Source organism: Vanacampus margaritifer, chromosome 13, assembly GCF_051991255.1.
Source record: "Vanacampus margaritifer isolate UIUO_Vmar chromosome 13, RoL_Vmar_1.0, whole genome shotgun sequence".
NCBI classification, from domain to species: Eukaryota; Metazoa; Chordata; class Actinopteri; order Syngnathiformes; family Syngnathidae; genus Vanacampus; species Vanacampus margaritifer.
Window position 1 is genome coordinate 16,988,094 of NC_135444.1, and position 18,533 is coordinate 17,006,626.

Genomic DNA, 18,533 nt, shown 5'->3' on the forward strand with positions numbered 1-18,533 from the left:
CGACTTGTTTTTGTCAGACAGGTTCTAGTTAAGTGACTAAGTGATTTCAGTATAATCAGGTCTATGAAAATTAATTTGGTAAGTTTTCCATTTTGATCTTTCACACGTCCTCCATATGGCACTCCTTTCCCACCAACCAAGTGATAATAAAATGTTAGATAATAGTGTAAGTTCTTTAATGTGTTTGTTTCATTTAGACAACTAAATCAAAATCTAGTTTTTTTAAAGGCAAAAAAATCCTAAAAAAGCAGAAAAAAGTACAGTAGTAACATTGTGAGAAAACAAAAACAAAAGGTGCTTTCAGCGTTATTGGCTGCACCAGGCGGCGGCGTTACGAAACATGCGCAGCCAGGGTGATGTCTGCAGCTGCGGCCTGAAGCTGCGGGGCGCCCACGGCCACTGCCAGCCCAGCGTGCATCGCTCCGGGTGGGGCATCATGGCCAGGTGCCTGCCATCCCGGGAAATCAGGCTCGCCACGCCCCGCGGCGAGCCGTTAGGATTCAGGGGATATTCTTCGCTGGGCCGTCCGTCATCATCCAGGTAACGGATCGGGGCCAGACTGCCCAAGGTGATGTCATCCAGAACCTGGGCGTTACGGAACTGCATCAAACCTATGGGGGGAAAAAATTTGTGAAATTGAGTTCTAGGGTGGATCAACGGATCAAGCGCTCGGTCGGCAAAGTACCTTCTCCGTGAGCCACCCACACGCCCAGAGCCGAGCCCTCCATGCCAGTCAGCCACACTGACGGTGACGCCTGGATCCCCACAGTGACAAAGCGAGACTCAAATCTGCCAGACTTGTTGTGGGTCAGAACCACGTCGGATGCTGGAGGACAGAAACAAACTAAAATAAAATATTGAAAAGGCAAATTGAATATTTTACAATGGTCACGTGTAGACCCCAATATGGATTTTTTTTTTTAAGTTGATGCCATATTTAGCCCCAACATAATTTTGATAACCGATCAGACGATATTTTAAGTGTGACGCACGCCAGTGTACATCACCTGCGCCATCTTGGCTCTCTCCCACCCAGCCCAGCAGAGCGAGCAGCTGACAGCCGTTGCACACGCCCAGGCTCAGCGTGTCGGCCCTCTGTCGGAAGCGCTCAAACTGGGCTTTGGCGGCGGCGTTGTAGGCCACAGTGGCGGCCCAACCTTTGGCCGAGCCCAGCACGTCGGCGTAGCTGAAGCCTCCCACGAACACGATGGTCTTAAACGGCTCCAGTGTGATGGCGGCGGAGCACAAGTCTTGCATGTTCACGTCCCAAACCTGTAAACCAGAGGAAAGAGAGGAAAAAAATGATGCTTTGACTGTTTGCCAAATGAAGGATAATTTGTGAGCCGAAGCTATATTTGTTTGAGAATCTTGTTGTAAACTAAAGTTGGACTGCGTTAAGAAGAGCGAAAACCTCAAATCCCGCCATATGGAGCGAGGTCGACATCTCTCGATCCCCGTTGCTTCCCTCCTCCCTGACCACGGCCACACGAGGCTGCACTGCTGCTACAACAAAACACATGCAGAAATAGACAACTAATCAATTATCAAATTAAGCAATAATTATTATACTTAGAGACCTTGTTTAGTTTTAAAATGGTCAAAATCTTTGGAATTTCAGCCTCTCAAGAGTAAATATTCTTGAGTGCTCCATGAATGCAGACTTAATATCTTTGTGAATCAAAAATAAAACTGCTTTTACTTTGCAAACCAATGATCAATTTTTGACGATTTTCTGACATGTTACGGACCAAACCCCTAAAAGAATCAATCTATCTATCTATCTATCTTTTCTGCACTGTCAATTTGAAATAATTTCCAGTTTTTTAATATAGGCAGCGAAATTAAAACTTTTTAAAATTATTTAGTCAACAAAATAAGCGATTATTAACATAATTGCTCGTTACACCCCTTATCCCAATTAGATCTTGTGGAACATGAAATAATGTTAAGATATTACATGATAGATCTTGTTTGGCCAAATATCCAATATTTGTTGCAGTAATTTTGCCGTTTTCCCCTCCCATCTCAAAACCCTTATAATGTAATTAAATAAAAATATTTTTAACTGTTATACATGTGTAAAAAAAAAATGAGTTAACCACTTAATAATGGGGTGGATGCCACGGACTTCCGATTTCACACATCAGCTTCGTTTCCAGCCACTGATGGCCGCGTTCCAACACTCGCACCCCCACCCCTTCACCCCCCAATCGCGCGCTTCCCGCCCATCGGCTGGAGCGCGCAGGGCGTCTCAACTCTCTGAAATGCTTCGGACAACTGAGACAGACACACTACACACTCGCAAACCGAGGGGCGCAAAGAACTGGGACGCGGCCCACACGTCGCAAACAGGAAACGGAAAAAAAGCTGAGGTGTGTAAACCCGGAAGTCTCGCCTCCTCTGTGGCATATACCCCAAAATAAAACTACTCAGCCTTTTAATGATGCATGGCAGGCATGTAATGGAGAGGGCACAGAAATATAATATTACTTGATATTTTACAAAATGCTGTCATGTTTGATACATGTTGCCAATCCTAGCTGACATTTGGGGAGATAAGTGGGGTCCATCCAGGACTGGTCGCCAGTTAATTCCAGGGCATATAGACAAAAAAGAAAAAAAAACACATTCACACCAATGTACAATTTTGAGTCTGAAATGAATCCCATATTGGATGCAGGTCAGTCTTACCTGGCTGCTTGCAAAGCGGCATCTCAGATGGGTCAAAAGTGACTTTAAAGCTAGGCTGCGTCCTCCTGGCGAGCCCCTCCTCTTCCTGTTGAACGCACAGCCCGTCGGCCTGCAGGCGCTCCAGCCGGAAGCTGGTCTCCTCCCACAATGCTCGGAGGACGGGCAAGCGTTCCCTCAGCACTTCTTGTCCGTCCACGCGCACCGTCACCTGGTGATGGTGGAGTGTGATAGACATGAAGTGAAGACGGCAAACATCAGGAGGAAGTAGGAGGAAGTCTCACCATGGCCTCGGGGCCGAAGCCGCTAGTTTGGCCGATGCGATGACAGGCAACGCCGGCGTCAAGGAATCTGCGGCATACGTTTTCTTCATCGGGCTCCAACACTTCCAGAAGCAGACCAAGCTCTTCACTGAAGAGCAACTCCATGACTGGAAAGAGGATCGAGAAACTTCATTAGGTACACTTGCAGAACTTAATGCAGGGGTGGGCAAAGTATGGCCAGGGGACCACATATGGCTTGCTTTGTTCTTTATTCCGGCCCACCAAGCATTCATACTATCAAGTGTCCTGCAAAATGTGAATGTTTCAATAATTACATGCATTATATTTTTTTAAATGGGATTACTAATTTACATTTTTCATGTTCATTCATCATTTTACCATTTTTTTATTTAAAAAATCAAATATCACTGTTGAGTCCCAAAATATGACCTATGGACAAATAATAAAAGAGTCGATGCAAAATTGTGCCTTTACAAAAATTTCAGAGAAGCTAATGAAGTGGCCATCATCCATCCAACTTACCTCCCGGGGCTTCCAGAGACGGCACATCCACATCCACGCCGCGGTTTCCGGCAAACGCCATCTCCAGTAAGCAGGAAATGAGGCCTCCGTCGCTGATGTCGTGTCCTGCGCTCAGCAGACGATCTGAGGGAGCGCACATTGCAGCGAGTCAATAGCAATCTTGGCCAAATTTAGATTTTATTATTCATTCAATTTTAAATTGAAAACACAATTTCTCCCCTAACATTATACATTTTAATTATCTTTTTATATTAAAATTGATACATCAAATCCTCTAAATGTGTTTTTTGTTATTTCACTATTTTAATGTATTTATTTATTTGTATTTTGTAACTATCAAATGATACTGACATTTATGGAAACATGCAATTAGACCTGTCTTAAAACCTCTAAATTTTCCATTATTACCAATGTTTTTACTACACATTTAATTACATTGATTGATTCTAATATTTACTGACTTAAAGACACCGCTTGAAATAATAAATTCCTTTTGTTTTATTAAATTTTTTACAGGCTTTTAAGATGTAGATTTTCTTTTCTTTTACTTATCTTGGCACTATTTTTGAAATTATGACTACATCTATTATATTTTACATTTTATTTTTATTATATTAATTGATTCACAATAAAAAAAACGAAACACCTTAAAATAATTCATTGCTTTTAATGATTTAATCCCTCAAATTCTACCAATATTATTGATATTTTCATTTAAAAAACATTATACATTCAATTACATTGTTAATCAAATTTCTTTTCTTTTCTTTGGTCCTTCCTTGGGTCTCCTGACGGCCTCACGACTCTGGCTGGAAGTGTTCGGTTTAGGTGAACGGTATGGGATTTTTAAATAGGTTTTAGGTGAACTAATGAATACACACACACACACACACACACACACACACTCACACGCATGTACAGACATACAAAATAAAAAAAATAATTTAAAAAAGAGCAATGATGATGACATGTCAAATCGGTAAAATTACCGAATGAACAATACTGAGCTCTCCAGAAAAAAAAGAGAAAAAAAAGTCATTGTTAATCAAATTGTCTTCAAATCTTATATGTAAACTTTACGTTGAAAGAAAATGTCGCGACAAAATGATGATTTTTCGAATTGCAAACTAACCACTTATGAGCGTCTGAGTGGTGTTGAAGCAGGCAGCCAGGAGATGTGGCTGCTCCATGTCGGGAGAACAATCTCCCAGTTGAGCGTAACACTGAGCCAGAGCCGAACCGCCCAGACGGTGCTGCCCCGGACTGAGAGGAACCCACAGCAGCACACCTGCACACACGAGTCCAGGGTCAAGGCTAGAACACATATTTGGTATTGTGTGTGTGTGTTACCTTTGCCATCTGGATTCTCAAGATCAGGCGTGACGGTGGCACTGATGTCCGGACACACGGCATAGGCCGAGATAACCAGAGCTCCTGAAACACAAGCAATGTTAGCACGTACAGTATTGTCTTATTTGGTCCGGAACATTTGAGAGCATACCTGGAGCTTTGACGGTCTCCTTCCCCACACGCGCGGCCATGCTCAGCGAGTCCTTGCCGCCGTCGATGGCCACTCCCAGCTCCCCCATCACCTTACACATGGCTCGGCACGAGTCCCAAAGGAGCGCCCCCTCGCCGGGCAGCTTGGCGGCCCACATCCAGTTCCCGCTGCACTTCACATCCTAAAACCCAAGCATTTTTTTCTCTCCAGAAGACAGAAACTATAGTGGTATGTTTATTATTTTGTCATGCTGGTGCGTTTGCTCACCTTTAGCGCGGTGACTCTGGCAAACATCAGGTTGGTGAGCGCTTCGCCAACCGCCATGCGAGCGCCCGCCGCCGCGTTGACCAGCGCTTTGACGGGCTGCTCGCCGATGGCCGTCGCTGCCCCCTGCAGGCCCAACGGCGACAGGGCCACCACGGCCACGTCCGCCAGCGGCGTGTGAAGGGGGCCCACGCACTGTTGCTGGGCGATCAATCCCGTCACGGACCTGTCTACCTGAAGTCACAAAGGGGGATCAATTGATTGATTTTTGTATTTTGAGGGTGATGGTTCATATTTTTGCTGGGTTATCTTGAGTAGTATTACTTGCAATTATTTTTAATCATATTAGATTAGGGCTGGGAAAAACTACGATTTGACAAATTTGAGCACAAGAATAGGTGATAAGATTTTTGCCCTTTCATTCTATTAGCACCCTCTATTGTTACAAAGTTGATACTAAAGTCAAGCAATGACTCAAATCAATCAGCTTTTCTATAATAATCATCAAATAATGGTGCAATTTTCGATCACTTATTTGTTTTTTGGTTGACGTCTTATTTCAATCTGAGGAGAAGTAACAAGAACAAACCTTATTGGTTAGGTAGCGTTTGGAGGCGACAGCCGGCAAGCGTAAAACTCTCTCCAGGGCGTCTCTTACGATCAGCCCGGTGGGAAGAAGCAACGGCCGAAGCACGGGGCTCAAGCGCTCCATCTTGAATTCCTTCTGGGGCATTTTGCCGAGCACCCATTCAAGCTGCAAGTCCACGGGATGACGCGCGTTGCCGACTGGCTCGCCATCTGTGCCCTCGTCGTCCACAAGCACAATCTGAGGGAGGGCATAAGGTGTGTTTTTAATACTATATTAATTGATTCTTGGGTATTTTGACAACAAATGTCACAGATATGTTAAGACATCAGGGGGCAGTTTTATATTGTTAAACATTAAAATAATAATAAAAAAAAAAAAGGCATAAAATGTCTCCTTCAAGCACACCTTGCCGTCGCCGGAGATGTTCCCCACAAAGTCCACAGGGCATTTCTCCCGCTGGCATACCCTCTCCAGGAAGGAGCGGTCTGACGGGCGCAGTAGCAGGGCGTTGCTCTCCTGATACTCGGCCCCCCACAACTCCAGCACGCTCAGTGTTGGATCGCCTTTCTGAAATGACAAACAAACCGTTTAGTATATTAATTTTTTCATAGAACCGAAATATTTTTTTTACCGAAACAATGTTTCCCATTAAAATGAATACAACCAAAATCAATCTGTTCTAATTCCAGAATTTTTTTTCTGATTGTTGTGTAGTTGCTTCTTGCTGCTTCTTAGAGTACCTCTGAGGTTTTGCATGATTTTTTTCCCACTAAACCTCACCTTAAATCGGCTGCAGTAGATAACAGCACCAGCAGGCTCGCTCAGTTCCTTTAGAACGTTTCCTGGAAATTAAAAAAATTGTGAATTGTACCATTAAATCACCATGGGTACAATCCGTCCTACCGTTCCCTCCCGCTCCCTGGTCATGGATGCTGCAGATGGGATTCCCGCCGTGTCGTTCCAGGCAGGCCCTCAGAGCTCGATTCATCTTCTGCTCCATCTCGGCGTCTCCTCGCTGCACGGCGCCCAGGTCTCTGTCGCTGGAGTTGTCGCCTTGCACCTGCCGGATGCCCCAAAAAATGTAAGTGTTCATTTCAAGCAATTGATCATCACACATCAGAGGTTTTAGTGGCCGTACTTGAACAGAGGAAGCCGCTCCTCCTCCCACGCCGATTCGATACACCGGGCCGCCGATCTTCACCACTTCCATTCCTGATTGATGAATGCAGCAGAGAGAACATCAAATTAATAAATATATTATATATGTAAAAACTAACTTATTATATATGTAAAAACTAACTTGACCTTTCTCAGGCTGCTCTTTCTTTACATGTGCATCCTCAATGGAACCGAGCCCTCCGCTGAACATGATGGGCTTAATCCACTCTCTCCGCTCCCCATTGGGCAGTCGCATGCCAAAGGAACGGGCGAATCCTAGCAAATAAAATATCAGGCCATTTTTTTTTTTGCTTCACATTTGTGTGTGCTTATGTTTCGTCTACCTACCTGACAGAACCGGCTCTCCAAACTTGTTGCCGTAATCCGAAGCGCCATCGCTCGCCTCGATGGCCACCTGTAACGGTGGGGCGAAGCTGGTGGGGTACTCCCACCCGTCTCCGTCTTGCTCCCAGGGAAGCACGTAACCTGCAGAGCACGACGGGAGACGTTAAATTGCGCGGTCAGGGAACAAATTCCAGTGGCTCTGAAAGCAGGTAAATCTTGGACCTGGTATGTGGAGGTTGCCAAAGCAGTATCCGGCAGTGCCAGCGATGACGTGGCCTCCCCGCCCAGCACTCTGGACGTCTCGGATGCGGCCCCCGGTGCCCGTGGTGGCACCACTGAATGGGGCGACGCCTGTGCATTTAATCACAAGAGAAACTTATGGATTTAAATGTATTTATAAAGGGAAATGTTATGCTGATGACATTTCTCTGAGATTTGCATTTTTTAAATTTTAGGTATATTTTTCCATCAAAAGTTTTTTTTCTATATTTTTTTTCGTTTTTGAATATAATGGTGTAATATTTTTCCTCTAATGTGTAATCCCCCCCCCCCTATGATTTAAAGATTTTTTTTAAATTTTTCATATCTAATATTAAAATCTTTCCTGTATTATTTTTGGTATTTTCATAATCGTGTCTAATTTTGTATTTTCTTCTAAAACTTTTAATTTTGGAATGATGTATTTTTGTATTTGTATTATTTTCTAATATTTTGTTGTATTTTTTCTAAATAATCATAACTTGTTTTCTTTTCTTCTGATGTGTAATTGTAGTAATAAAGCTAGTAGAGTTTGATTAGTCAAAATTTATATTGTTTCTTTAAGCAGTTTGGTGTTTAAACAACATTTAATCCTATGTTGTTGTATAAGTCAGTTTTTGTACATTTCAACCAAAACTGACAAAAACAGCTTGAAGAAAGCACACTTGTCATCTTATTTGTAAAATTGTGTGAGAGAGTGAGATCAGCTGGTAAGAAAGAAAAATTTAAAAGTGTGTGTTTAAAAAGGTTTAAATGTGTTTAATGTGTGTGGGAGAGGTAAAACAATTTTTTTATACGGTCTTTCTAGAAAGCAGATTTTCACCATTTGCAGGTGGGTCTTGAATGCAACTCCCATGGAAAGCTGGGTTTCACTCTATATACTTTTTGTTTTCGCCATGAGTTTTTTTTTTCTCGTGTGAAATATGAGCCCTGGTTCAAAAAACATTTGCAAACACTACCTTAAATGATCTGACCTGTTGGGAAGTTGTGCGTCTCGGCAGTGAAGATGACATGTCGCAGTGACCGGCGCGTTTCATAGGGACTAGGTTGGGAAGTGTCTTTGGGGTAGATGCCCTCAAGCTCCATGCCTTTGATACCGCTAAACACACACACATACACACACTAACGCAGCTCACAAACACTCAGCGTCTTGTTCGTTCGCTTGTGTCCTACCTGCTGTTGTCGCAGAATTTGATGACATTGTTGCCATTGCTGTGCGTCTGCGTGTCCATGATGAGGCGGAAAAGCGTCTCCTTCTGCTCCTGCCCGTCGATGAATATGCGGCCCCGGAAGAACCAGTGACGGCTGTGCTCACTGTTGGACTGGGCCAGGTCGAAACACTCCACGCTGGTCGGGTTCCTCTGGATCTTCTGGAACATCGCAGTGTACATGTCGAGATCCCAGGCGTCAAAGGCCAGACCTGCGTGACACATAGGCACAAGACCCTCACTTATGTTTTTCTTTGAATCCATATTTGTTTATTTTGGATGTTATAACATAAAAAAAAAAAAAACTTGTGTTCTGGGTGAGTGTTTTTTCTCCCTCTATGGTTTGTAATTTCAATGTGCTCAAGAAATATTTTAAATAAATTCACATCATTTGACTAGGTATATTTATTTCACACACACACATCCCAGGCAGGGACATTATAAGCATGGAAGCATTAAGAAAGAAAATTGGCATGAATATCAATTTTTAACAAATTGCTTTAATGTTTTAATATTTTGCCATATTTGTCAAGTCTCACTATATTTTTAAATTGTTTTTTTTGTATTTTCTACTATTTTTTCTGACACTGTATGTGCTTTTCTACAAAAAACAACAATCTAATAATGTGGTATTTTTTTTTAAAGCTTTGTCTAATTTTGTAAAGCTTTAAAATATTTTCGATTTTTTTAAAATGTCAATATATTTTCTAAGGTTTTGTATAATTGTTTTTATTTTCTAATATAATATTTTTTGTACTTTGTAGTACAGTATTCAATCATAATTTAAAAAAACATGTTTTTACTATTTTTCCCAGAATTTTATATTTTTTTATTGTACCAAATGTGTAATTTTCACACTAATATTTCTTAATTTTGGTCATATAATGTATTTTTATGTATATTGTTTGTCTAACATGATTGTATTTGTCAAATAAATTTTTATTTGTCTAAGATTCTTGCATTTTTTCCACTGATATTTAGTTGTTTTTTTTTCCTCCAATATTTGTGGATTTTGTTTGTCTTATTCATGTGTTTTTCATCCAATTTTTTGGTCTCATATTTTTCCAATATTTGTGTATGGTTCATCTTCATATATCTTTGCATAATGTGTCTAATATTTTTTTTTACACTATTTTCAAATATTTTTGTCCAGTATTTTTTTCCTAATATTAGTGCATGTTCTTAATGTTTTTGAGCATCCAGTGAGTGTCATGCAAATTGTCATATTCATGGTTGCTCCCATGTGGTGTCACACACAAGCACGAGCAAGATAATGAGAAGCATGGCAGTGGTGTGACCAGTAATAACATTAGCGTGTGCTTCATGTGACACTATTACCTCCACCAACAGACTGAGACCAAAAGTTGATGTGTATGCTAAAAAGAGAAGAAACTACTATATAAAGAAATCAAAGGACATTTCACCCAGCTGGTCATTGGCCTTTTCTAGAGCTGCTCGGCCATGGCCCAGGACGTCCACCTCAAACACTGACTGTGCTTGCGCATCCACGGCGAAGGTGGCGATGGGGTGCTCATAAACACACTCTGTCATGCTGTCATGCAGGAGGATTATCAGATTCTTCACGTCCTTCTGGACTTCAGCCGTGTCGCTGTTGTCCTTCGACTTGAGGAGGAGAAGACAAAGAAAGCAACATGTTAGCATTCATTGCGCTGTTAAAATATATTAAGGGCTGAAAACGTGCATTGGTGGTCTGTGGCTCTCCTTTCCCAAATGCAAGGGCATTCTGATAAATAAGTTAACTGGAAAAAGCCCTAAAAAAATAAAATCGATTGAAAATCTGCGATATAACGGGGCAGCAAACGATAAACCGTTATATGGCGGCTGAACATAATAATAGCGCATACAGTATACAAACATGATTTTATTTATACTTGTGTAATTTTCATGTAACTGTACAACAGAAAGCCCATCGTGCAAGACTCGCCATAATAATTTTGATTAATATATAATATAATGTTGTTATTCATTGAAGGCTCACCTTGATAAGGAATCTCCGTGACAATTCTACACGTGTGACTTTGGTGAGGCCGGCGCTCTGGCAGATGGATACGGCGTTGGTGGACCACGCAGTGGAGAAGTTCAGCCTGAAGAGTACAATTAACAATATAGCAAATACATGATCGCAATCATTTTGAAACGTAAAAAAATAAAATAAAATGCAAAGTACATTTTTATTTTTGGCTAATATTTTGATTTAGTTATTTACTATCTATATTTTTGTCTCATATTTTTAGATTTTGTTGAATGTGTAGTTTTATCTGTATCTTCACATTTATTTTCTGTACTATTTTCTAAAATCTTGTTTTTACATTACAGTATTTGCATTAGTTTTAATTATTGTGTATTTTTCATGTAAGCTTTATTTTGTCTAGTAGCTTGTATTTTTTCTAACAATTATATCTAATATTTTTTTTCATTATCGAGTCCAACTTTTGAGACATTAGGTTTGAGTACCTGGGTCCGATTTCCACCAGAGTAGCCCCATCCTCCTCTTTTAGTTTGGGCATCTCACAGAGCATTTCTGCCTGCAGCGGAGGTTGGAACAGCCAGACGAGGATCTCCTTGTGTTCTGCACTCAGACTGTCGCTTCCTGCCAAATACACATTATTGTCTATTAATTAATTAATTATTATTAATTATAGTCTATAAAAAGTCTACACAGTCATGTGCAAATGATACGTTTTTGTGATATAAAAATGAGACCAAGATATATAATTCCAAAGTGTTTTATTTTTTATTAAAAAAAAAACAACTTGGCCTTTGAACAGGGGTGTGTAGACTTTATATGTCTACTGTTATGTCAGGTATTTGACAATTATTTAGCACTTACCTGTCAGCTCCACATTGTAGCAAAGCTCTGTGGCGATGCACAGCCGGGGGTAGAGTTTGGCTGCCTGCTGGAGGCTCCGCCCCTTCACCTCACCACCGTAAAACCTCACCACTGCCATGGCTGACACAAATGAAAATGTTGAAAAACTTTTTAAAAGTTGAAACCAGTCTGTTTAGGGAAGCACTATTCTTTAATTGTATCATTGTGTTATGTAAAATGTCTAATACTTATGTACAATTTTGTAAAAAATGCTATCTGCTTTCTTTATGATGTAAATACATCAGCTCAACGTAGACTGGGTCAAAAATGATAATCTCATCAGCTTCCATCAAGCATGACACAGTCCAAGTAGATACTGCACTGGGACTCTTAAATTGGACATTTACAATCAATCACATGACTTACTATTATGAATCGGGGATTGCACAGGGTTCCCCACATTATACACATTGAGGACAAATGCAGTGTCCATTTTCCAATAGTGCAAGTGTGGTTTTCATGCATGACACACGTCTCTCTCTCTCTCCACCATACACAACCAAACTCACGCGCACGCAAACTCTCTCTCTCACACACGTGATGGCAAAAGTTGCACATACAGACACACGATTTCACATCATTTTCTCTACACAGTACAACATTGATACATATTCTACTGTTGCTGGTGACTACCACTGGGATCATAAACTAGAACGAATGCCAGTACAGTATCCTACTTTTTTGGTTTTAATTTAGCGCCATTAGTAACGATAGAAGCTAAACTAGCTACTAGCTTAGTCCTCCCCCAAAAGTTGTCTAACTTACGTCAAAGTGTTAGTGTGCTATTCTTCTTCTCGTCCCCGAAACAGGGGACGCGTAGTCGGCAGAGGGGAGAACGGGGTGAGTTGACGGTGGACGGTGGTGTGGCGTCGGCGGCGGTGGCTGACAGAACGGATGAAATGAGTGACATACGCGTGGACTTCACTGGGAGACGCGGAGGTGCAATGCGCAGGCGCAGTGTTTATCTCAAGGAGGGAAGGAGGGAAGGAGGGAGGTAATTTTGCCTTGTGACACTTGAACGCATCACGGGCCACAACAGAGTGAGAGAGATTGAGTGGCCTCATCTCGCCTCCAATAATTCAATTGAAGGTTGATTATTGTTGTACTGTTTTTTTCTCTTTCCAAAATCTTGGATTACGTTCTAATATTTTATTGTAATAATAAAAAAGTTTACTGTTGTGTAACATTTAATAATATATAATTATATATATATATTTTTTTTTTACAATTTACATTTATAAGTATTATATTTTTGCCATTTAAAATTTAAAACAAGTATCAATGCTATTATTAATTTTGTATTTTTTCTTTTTTATTTCTCATCAAATGTTTATTCTCTATTTGTTTGATAAAATTATATATATATATATATATATATATATATATATATATATATTTATTAATGTTTTTACACTTTATATATCTGGAAATTGATCAGTTACTGTTCTTTTGTAGTAGGCTAATCTAATTTTTTTATCATTTTGATTTCTCATGTATGTTAATTTTTATTTATTTATTAATTTTTTAACCAATGAGTACTTGTCATGCAATCATTTTGTATTTTTGTGTAATTTTTTAAAGATATTTTTGTCAAAACTGTTCTGGTTTAAATTTTTCATAATTTAGTTTTAATATTAAATTTCCATCTCTTTTCTATTTGTACAATTTATTTTCCCTAATACTTGTGAGTATACTTAACGTTTTGTATTCTTTACCAGTATTTTCTTGTAATATTTTTTTCAATTTCTGAACTTTATTCACCCCCCCCCCCAATATTTGCCTTAAAAAAAACACACGTTTGTGCACCATTTTGAACTTTTTCCAATATTTGTGTACTGTGTACAATATTTCTAAAGCTAGTATTTTTTTATTATTGTACATTTAGAAAACTAAGTCAGGGACAAGCTGCAGTCTTACAGTATATTTAATAAATTAAAGCCAAGGTACAAAAAACAATGTACATTTCAAACACCACCTCCCTCTCATTCTCCACCAACTCCTTTCCCTCACATGTATGAGCATCCAGACTGTCACTGTTCAAATCCAAACTCCTGAGGTCAATAGTCCCAAAAGCCTCCCTGCCCTCCCCCCACAAAACACAAACACATGCTACATGTCTGCAGGCACCTCGGATAAGACAGCAGGATTAGAGTGTGGATGGGAGTAGATACATTTGAATGCTGCTGATGGTCCCTTTCGTTGCTATTCTCGCCCTCTAATCCCATTGGATCCTCCTTTGAGGTGACCGCTCCCGATTTCAGGGAGTCTGGTCCATGACTGTCTGGTGAGATGTGAGGCTTCAAGAAATGTCCTTTTTTTTTGGCGTGAAAGATGAGGAGGTTATGCTTGTGTACTTTTAGGTCCAATATAAGTGCGCTGGACGAGTGGCTAAAAATGCAACTATGAACACGCACACTCAAAATATGCTGCAGAAATGACTAATAATATGCACAATTTTGATTATTTTGATGACCGGTGCAGGGGTGGGGAAACCATTGTACACGGCGGCCCTTAAGTCTGGACACATGGGCCATTAACAGCTTGAATGTGCCATGAATGCATTGCATCACAAATGTTGGAAATGTTCATTTTTCAATTGGATAAATGCCAAAAATGTCCATCCATTCAGTATTTTTTATACCACTTTTCCTGATTAGGGTTAAGGTTGGCTGAAGACTGTCTCAGTGGACTTTTGGCGAAAGAAGTTGTGTCCCAAAAGCAAGTAACAAATACAGGCAGACAAACAAACATTCACAGCTATGGACAATTAAGTCTTCAATTGATCTAAACTGCTTTTTGGCGAGAGAAGCGGGTTCAACCCTGAACTGGTCGCCAGCAAACCGCAGGCCACATATTGTTTGAAAAAAAAAAAAAAAAAAAAGCAATTCTGGCCTATTGATAATTTAGTCTTAAATGAACGTGACCTGCATGTTTTTAAGATGTGGGAGAAAGTCGGAAGACATGCAAACTACACAAGGAAGGCTTGAGCCCAGATTCAAACCCAGAACCTCTGAGCAGTGAAGCAGATGGGACAACCAGTTGTCCGCCGTGCAGTCTTGTAAAAACATAATTCCTCGAAAATTTGCATTTTTTTGGCCAGCGTCCAGACTTTGGGACACCCTGTTGTCCTCCGAGAGCCGTATTAAATGAAGAAATAACGAATGTTGATACATTCGGCTCTCTTGGGCCCTCGGATTGCAGTTTCCCCTCCCCTGGCCCGCCTTGCTTTTCCCAGAGTTCCCTTCTTGTCCTTTAGTTTCAAACGCGTTCAAGGTAGGCGTGTGTAACATACTCACACGTCTTGATCATTTGGCAAGAGCAAGTATCACAGGGTGGTCCAGATATGACATTTACACCAATATCTCCACTGTAGCAGCAGCACGGCTTCCTCTCTCAATATATATATATATAATATACGTATATTTATGTATAAGTCATCCTGAATGAGAACGTCTAGTAGCTACGTTACGATACCATTTTCATTTCACATGGATAATCATAATCACCAGGTAACTACAGAAAGATCAGGGGAAGGGCGACCCCCCCAACCCCAAATAAAAATGGACTTTCTTGTCCATTTTGAGGGCTCTTGCAGTGAAAGAAACTTGGAGGGGACACGGGGCAGCATGCTGAAAAGCTGAAAGAGGACCAAAAAAAAGCCTCCCTAAAAGCCACAGGTGTGTTTTTGTCCGTTAAATGTGGTTCCAACGTCTTGTCCCGCCACCAAAGGTTCCTCGCCGTCTGTGTTGGGATTTTCCCTGCCGTTGGTGCTCAGTACTCAGCGGCGTACTCTGTGCCATGCAGACCTCGACAAAGCAGCGTGAACTCCTTGACGATTTCCTTCACCCGCCGCTTGTTCACGCGCTCTCTAGGAGGGGGAAAAAAAAAATTAAAAATTCATGCTTACATTGGAACTGCTCTGGTTGGCCAAGCGTGAAACCATACTTTCATACCCTAATTTGAAACAGCAAGTGTGGAGCTACCTGAGTATTTGCTGGGAGAAGTGGTCCTTCTGCGCCGACGTGACTCGCGACGACGGGAAGCTCGGCGGCTGCAGCGCTACCTTTAGCCACACAGTGAGCAGCGAGAAGCAGTGCTTGTTCAGGCTGAACAGCACCTCCGCAAATTGGTCCATCAGGTTCCGAGAAGCCCCGCCACCGATACCCTGGAAGGGGGAGAAAATAAAAATACAGTAATCCCTCACTATTTCAGGTACCTGTTATTATCCTAAAGTAATTTGCGGCTGGACTCAGTTCCTATCCCGTGAGAATAGTAGGGGTCCGCTGTACAATACAGTACAAATTATCATTCTCAACTACAAATTTTTCATTGGTACATAACTATTAGTTGAGGCTGAAAAGTTAAATTGTAATTAATGCAATTATATTTAAATTTTGTGCACATTTTAAGGGGAAGTCAAATCCAGTGTTTAATTTATAATACAATAAAAATACAATATAAATCATTATACAGTATTACAATAAAGTATTTTTACAAAACCAATTTAACATCTAGTCTCGTCTATGAATGATCTGGCCTATCTGTACATTTTAAAAACCTAATGTGGCCCTTGAGCAAAAAAGTGCCCCCATAATGTGGAACATTGGGAGAATTCCGCACCTCCAAAAGTGCCTGGATTAGCATCTTGCCGTCCTCCTGTAGCAACCTGGCCACGGGGGGCACGTCAGAACAGCGTGGCAACAGCTCAGTCTGAAACGGACACAAGACCATCAGCAACACGTTTCCACGATCATCATTTCACAATGTGCGCACTCACCAAGAAGAGACAAGTCGACTTGACGGTCGGAGCCTCTGGAAACTTAAGCGATAGAAGCCCTGCACGTGGGAAAGAAATAGTAGAGTCATAATGGTGTCCATATTTTATAATTACTGGGAGCAACAGTTTCAATTTACAAAGCAGGTTTTTGTGTCAATAAAAATCCCAGTTTGGCTTGTATGCATTAGATTAGGCCTCCTTGTCACATAGATAGTTGACTTGAGCTAGGCTGTTGTGTCACTGTGACCTTTCTCCCGGCTCGATATCATCTTCCTATCCTATCTTTCGGCATCCTTCCACACTGGCCAGTTTTAGACTATTGAGTCACACATTAAGATACCAAAAACATTGCTGTGTAGTCAACCTTTCTGGCATCCATTAAATAGTTCAGCCATTTTTCAAAAAACTAAAAGTGATATTTGAGATCAAATAAAACAATTCAATAAATCATAATCTGACAACACCAAAGTTTGAATTTTCTGAGATTAAAAAAACATAATATTTTAAATGATGATCTTGTTTCAATTCATTCGTAAATTTACAAATGTGTGCATTCCCTGACTTATTATGTTGTCTTAAAGGGACTGCAACATGAAAAATCTTTTTGGAGCTTTTAGCCATGTTAAAATGCTAATTCCTCACCAAAAACATGACCAAAGTTGTGTTTTCCTCCATTCGTCCCTGTATGAGAAATTCTAGGTTATTCTGCTCTCCAAGCACTAGCCCCTCCCAACCTGAGAAAACGAGCCGTTGGCACGGTTTGACGTCATTGCGTGCGGCCCCACCCCCGCGGACTAAACGCACGCCCACTTTTCTCTGAAGCCTCCCTCCATAAGATAATGACAAAAGTAGCCTTTATCAATAAACCATAAGCTTCTTAAAATCACAAACTTACCACAGTGATACACGGCTTTTACGTCGAGACTCTCAGATAAGTACAAATCGGGCTTCCGTTTGAGGGCCTATGAGGCAAACAAAAGCGTTATGTGGGTTTGTTGAGAACATACAGCGACAAAGTACTTCCTATCCTACTTGCCTGGTAGTCAGATCCGACAGCAACATGGGACTGAGAACAGATCTGCCTACCAGGCCACAGTGCTTTCTTGAATATCCCAAAAGTCAGAGAGATGCTCTGATGCACAACTCCGCAGGTATAAGAAACAAATTGCAACCAAAAGTTTGAAATAATACCTGGAAACTTAAGTCAAAAGACTCAAAACTTAAGTCAATGGTGGTTTTGGGCGGATACTTGAAAATGCTACATTTTGTTTTTAATGTGTGTGTTTTTGGTTGAATATGCAACAAAAGTGTGCAGGTAATCAACATGTGCAGATAAAGAGAAATACAACTCATGTCATAAACAACTCATTCAGGATGGAGGAGAGGAGAGAGGGAGAGGAAAGGAGGAGAAAGATGGAGGTCACATCTATCCAAAGATAGAAAACAAAAGGGAGAGGAATAATGAAGACAACAACAAAAAATAATTATTTGAATAAAACAGAAAATCCTTCAGCCAATTTGTCTGAAGTGATTAATTAATATTAGAGTTGAATATTAATTATTTTGGGGCTCTGATTGGCTGTGGGCTGGAATGACTTGAGAGGAGGAGGGCGTTCAGAGACTAAGCAGTCACCTTGGCGACCACCATGGCGAATTTTGACGCACCTTCTACAACTAAATGATTTTATTTGAATTCTTGAAATGTGCTAGTGCTTCGTCAATTTAGCCTACTGCTTTTCTGTATGGAGTTTGCATTTTCATCTCACATCTCAAAACATGTACCGGTTTATGACGTTCACCGAACTGTCTGTAAAGCCCTACGAGAGAAATAAATAAATAAAAATACTGCATGAACTGCATCAAGGTTCAGTTACTGGTTTGGGTCGTAACATGACAGAAAATAGACAAACACGTAGACCAATGTTTCCCAAAGATATTTGCATACATTTTATTTGAAGAATAATCAGAAATAATAAATCTGCTTTTATAGAGGACTACAGAAATCTGAGAATATTTACTGTAGAGAGGATAAAATTTCAATAATTTTAA

The 18,533-nt window shown here is 40.7% G+C and overlaps 2 protein-coding genes across 5 annotated transcripts in view; both read right to left on the bottom strand.

Moving 5' to 3' along the window:
- Positions 1-159: 159 nt before the first annotated feature.
- pfas (phosphoribosylformylglycinamidine synthase) lies at positions 160-12,744 on the bottom strand. 2 transcript variants are annotated; one of them, XM_077585143.1, is made up of 26 exons: positions 12,473-12,744; positions 11,669-11,788; positions 11,293-11,428; positions 10,817-10,922; positions 10,242-10,440; positions 8,783-9,029; positions 8,584-8,708; positions 7,574-7,702; positions 7,355-7,492; positions 7,154-7,282; positions 6,987-7,060; positions 6,752-6,908; positions 6,629-6,690; positions 6,254-6,415; positions 5,849-6,085; positions 5,263-5,493; positions 4,996-5,176; positions 4,845-4,928; positions 4,627-4,782; positions 3,495-3,617; positions 2,973-3,118; positions 2,692-2,899; positions 1,412-1,500; positions 1,008-1,272; positions 686-826; positions 160-611 (listed from the first exon to the last, which is right to left on the bottom strand). In XM_077585143.1, exons 2-26 carry the CDS (start codon positions 11,784-11,786, stop codon positions 307-309), a joined length of 3,948 nt encoding a protein of 1,315 aa, XP_077441269.1. In that variant the 5' UTR covers positions 11,787-11,788; positions 12,473-12,744; the 3' UTR covers positions 160-306. The 2 variants fall into 2 exon arrangements, with proteins under 2 accessions (XP_077441269.1, XP_077441268.1); XM_077585142.1 differs by having other exon boundaries at positions 1,412-1,503; positions 12,473-12,741.
- An 869-nt stretch (positions 12,745-13,613) lies between these two features.
- Positions 13,614-18,533, bottom strand: part of LOC144062286 (importin-13-like) — a 34,525-nt gene continuing 29,605 nt past the window's right edge. For 2 of the 3 annotated variants that reach the window (XM_077583500.1, XM_077583498.1), the window contains exons 19-23: positions 17,380-17,446; positions 16,485-16,543; positions 16,328-16,417; positions 15,691-15,872; positions 13,614-15,575 (exon numbers count right to left, since the gene is read on the bottom strand). In XM_077583500.1, coding sequence (XP_077439626.1) covers positions 15,479-15,575; positions 15,691-15,872; positions 16,328-16,417; positions 16,485-16,543; positions 17,380-17,446 — 495 coding nt within the window. In that variant the 3' untranslated portion in view covers positions 13,614-15,478. Of the gene's footprint in view, positions 15,576-15,690; positions 15,873-16,327; positions 16,418-16,484; positions 16,544-17,379; positions 17,447-18,533 lie in introns of those variants that run through there. The other variant, XR_013296374.1, reaches the window with a different exon arrangement.

What these genes read in the sequence shown, in the direction of transcription:
- pfas (XM_077585142.1), bottom strand. Translation starts at nt 11,786, where the DNA reads ATGGCAGTGGTGAGGTTTTACGGTGGTGAGGTGAAGGGGCGGAGCCTC. An exon ending in CTGGTGGAAATCGGACCCAG is followed by an intron (nt 10,923 to 11,292) that starts GTACTCAAACCT and finishes TGTACTCTTCAG; the next exon opens with GCTGAACTTCTCCACTGCGT. An exon ending in AAAGGCCAATGACCAGCTGG is followed by an intron (nt 9,030 to 10,241) that starts GTGAAATGTCCT and finishes TGTGTCACGCAG; the next exon opens with GTCTGGCCTTTGACGCCTGG.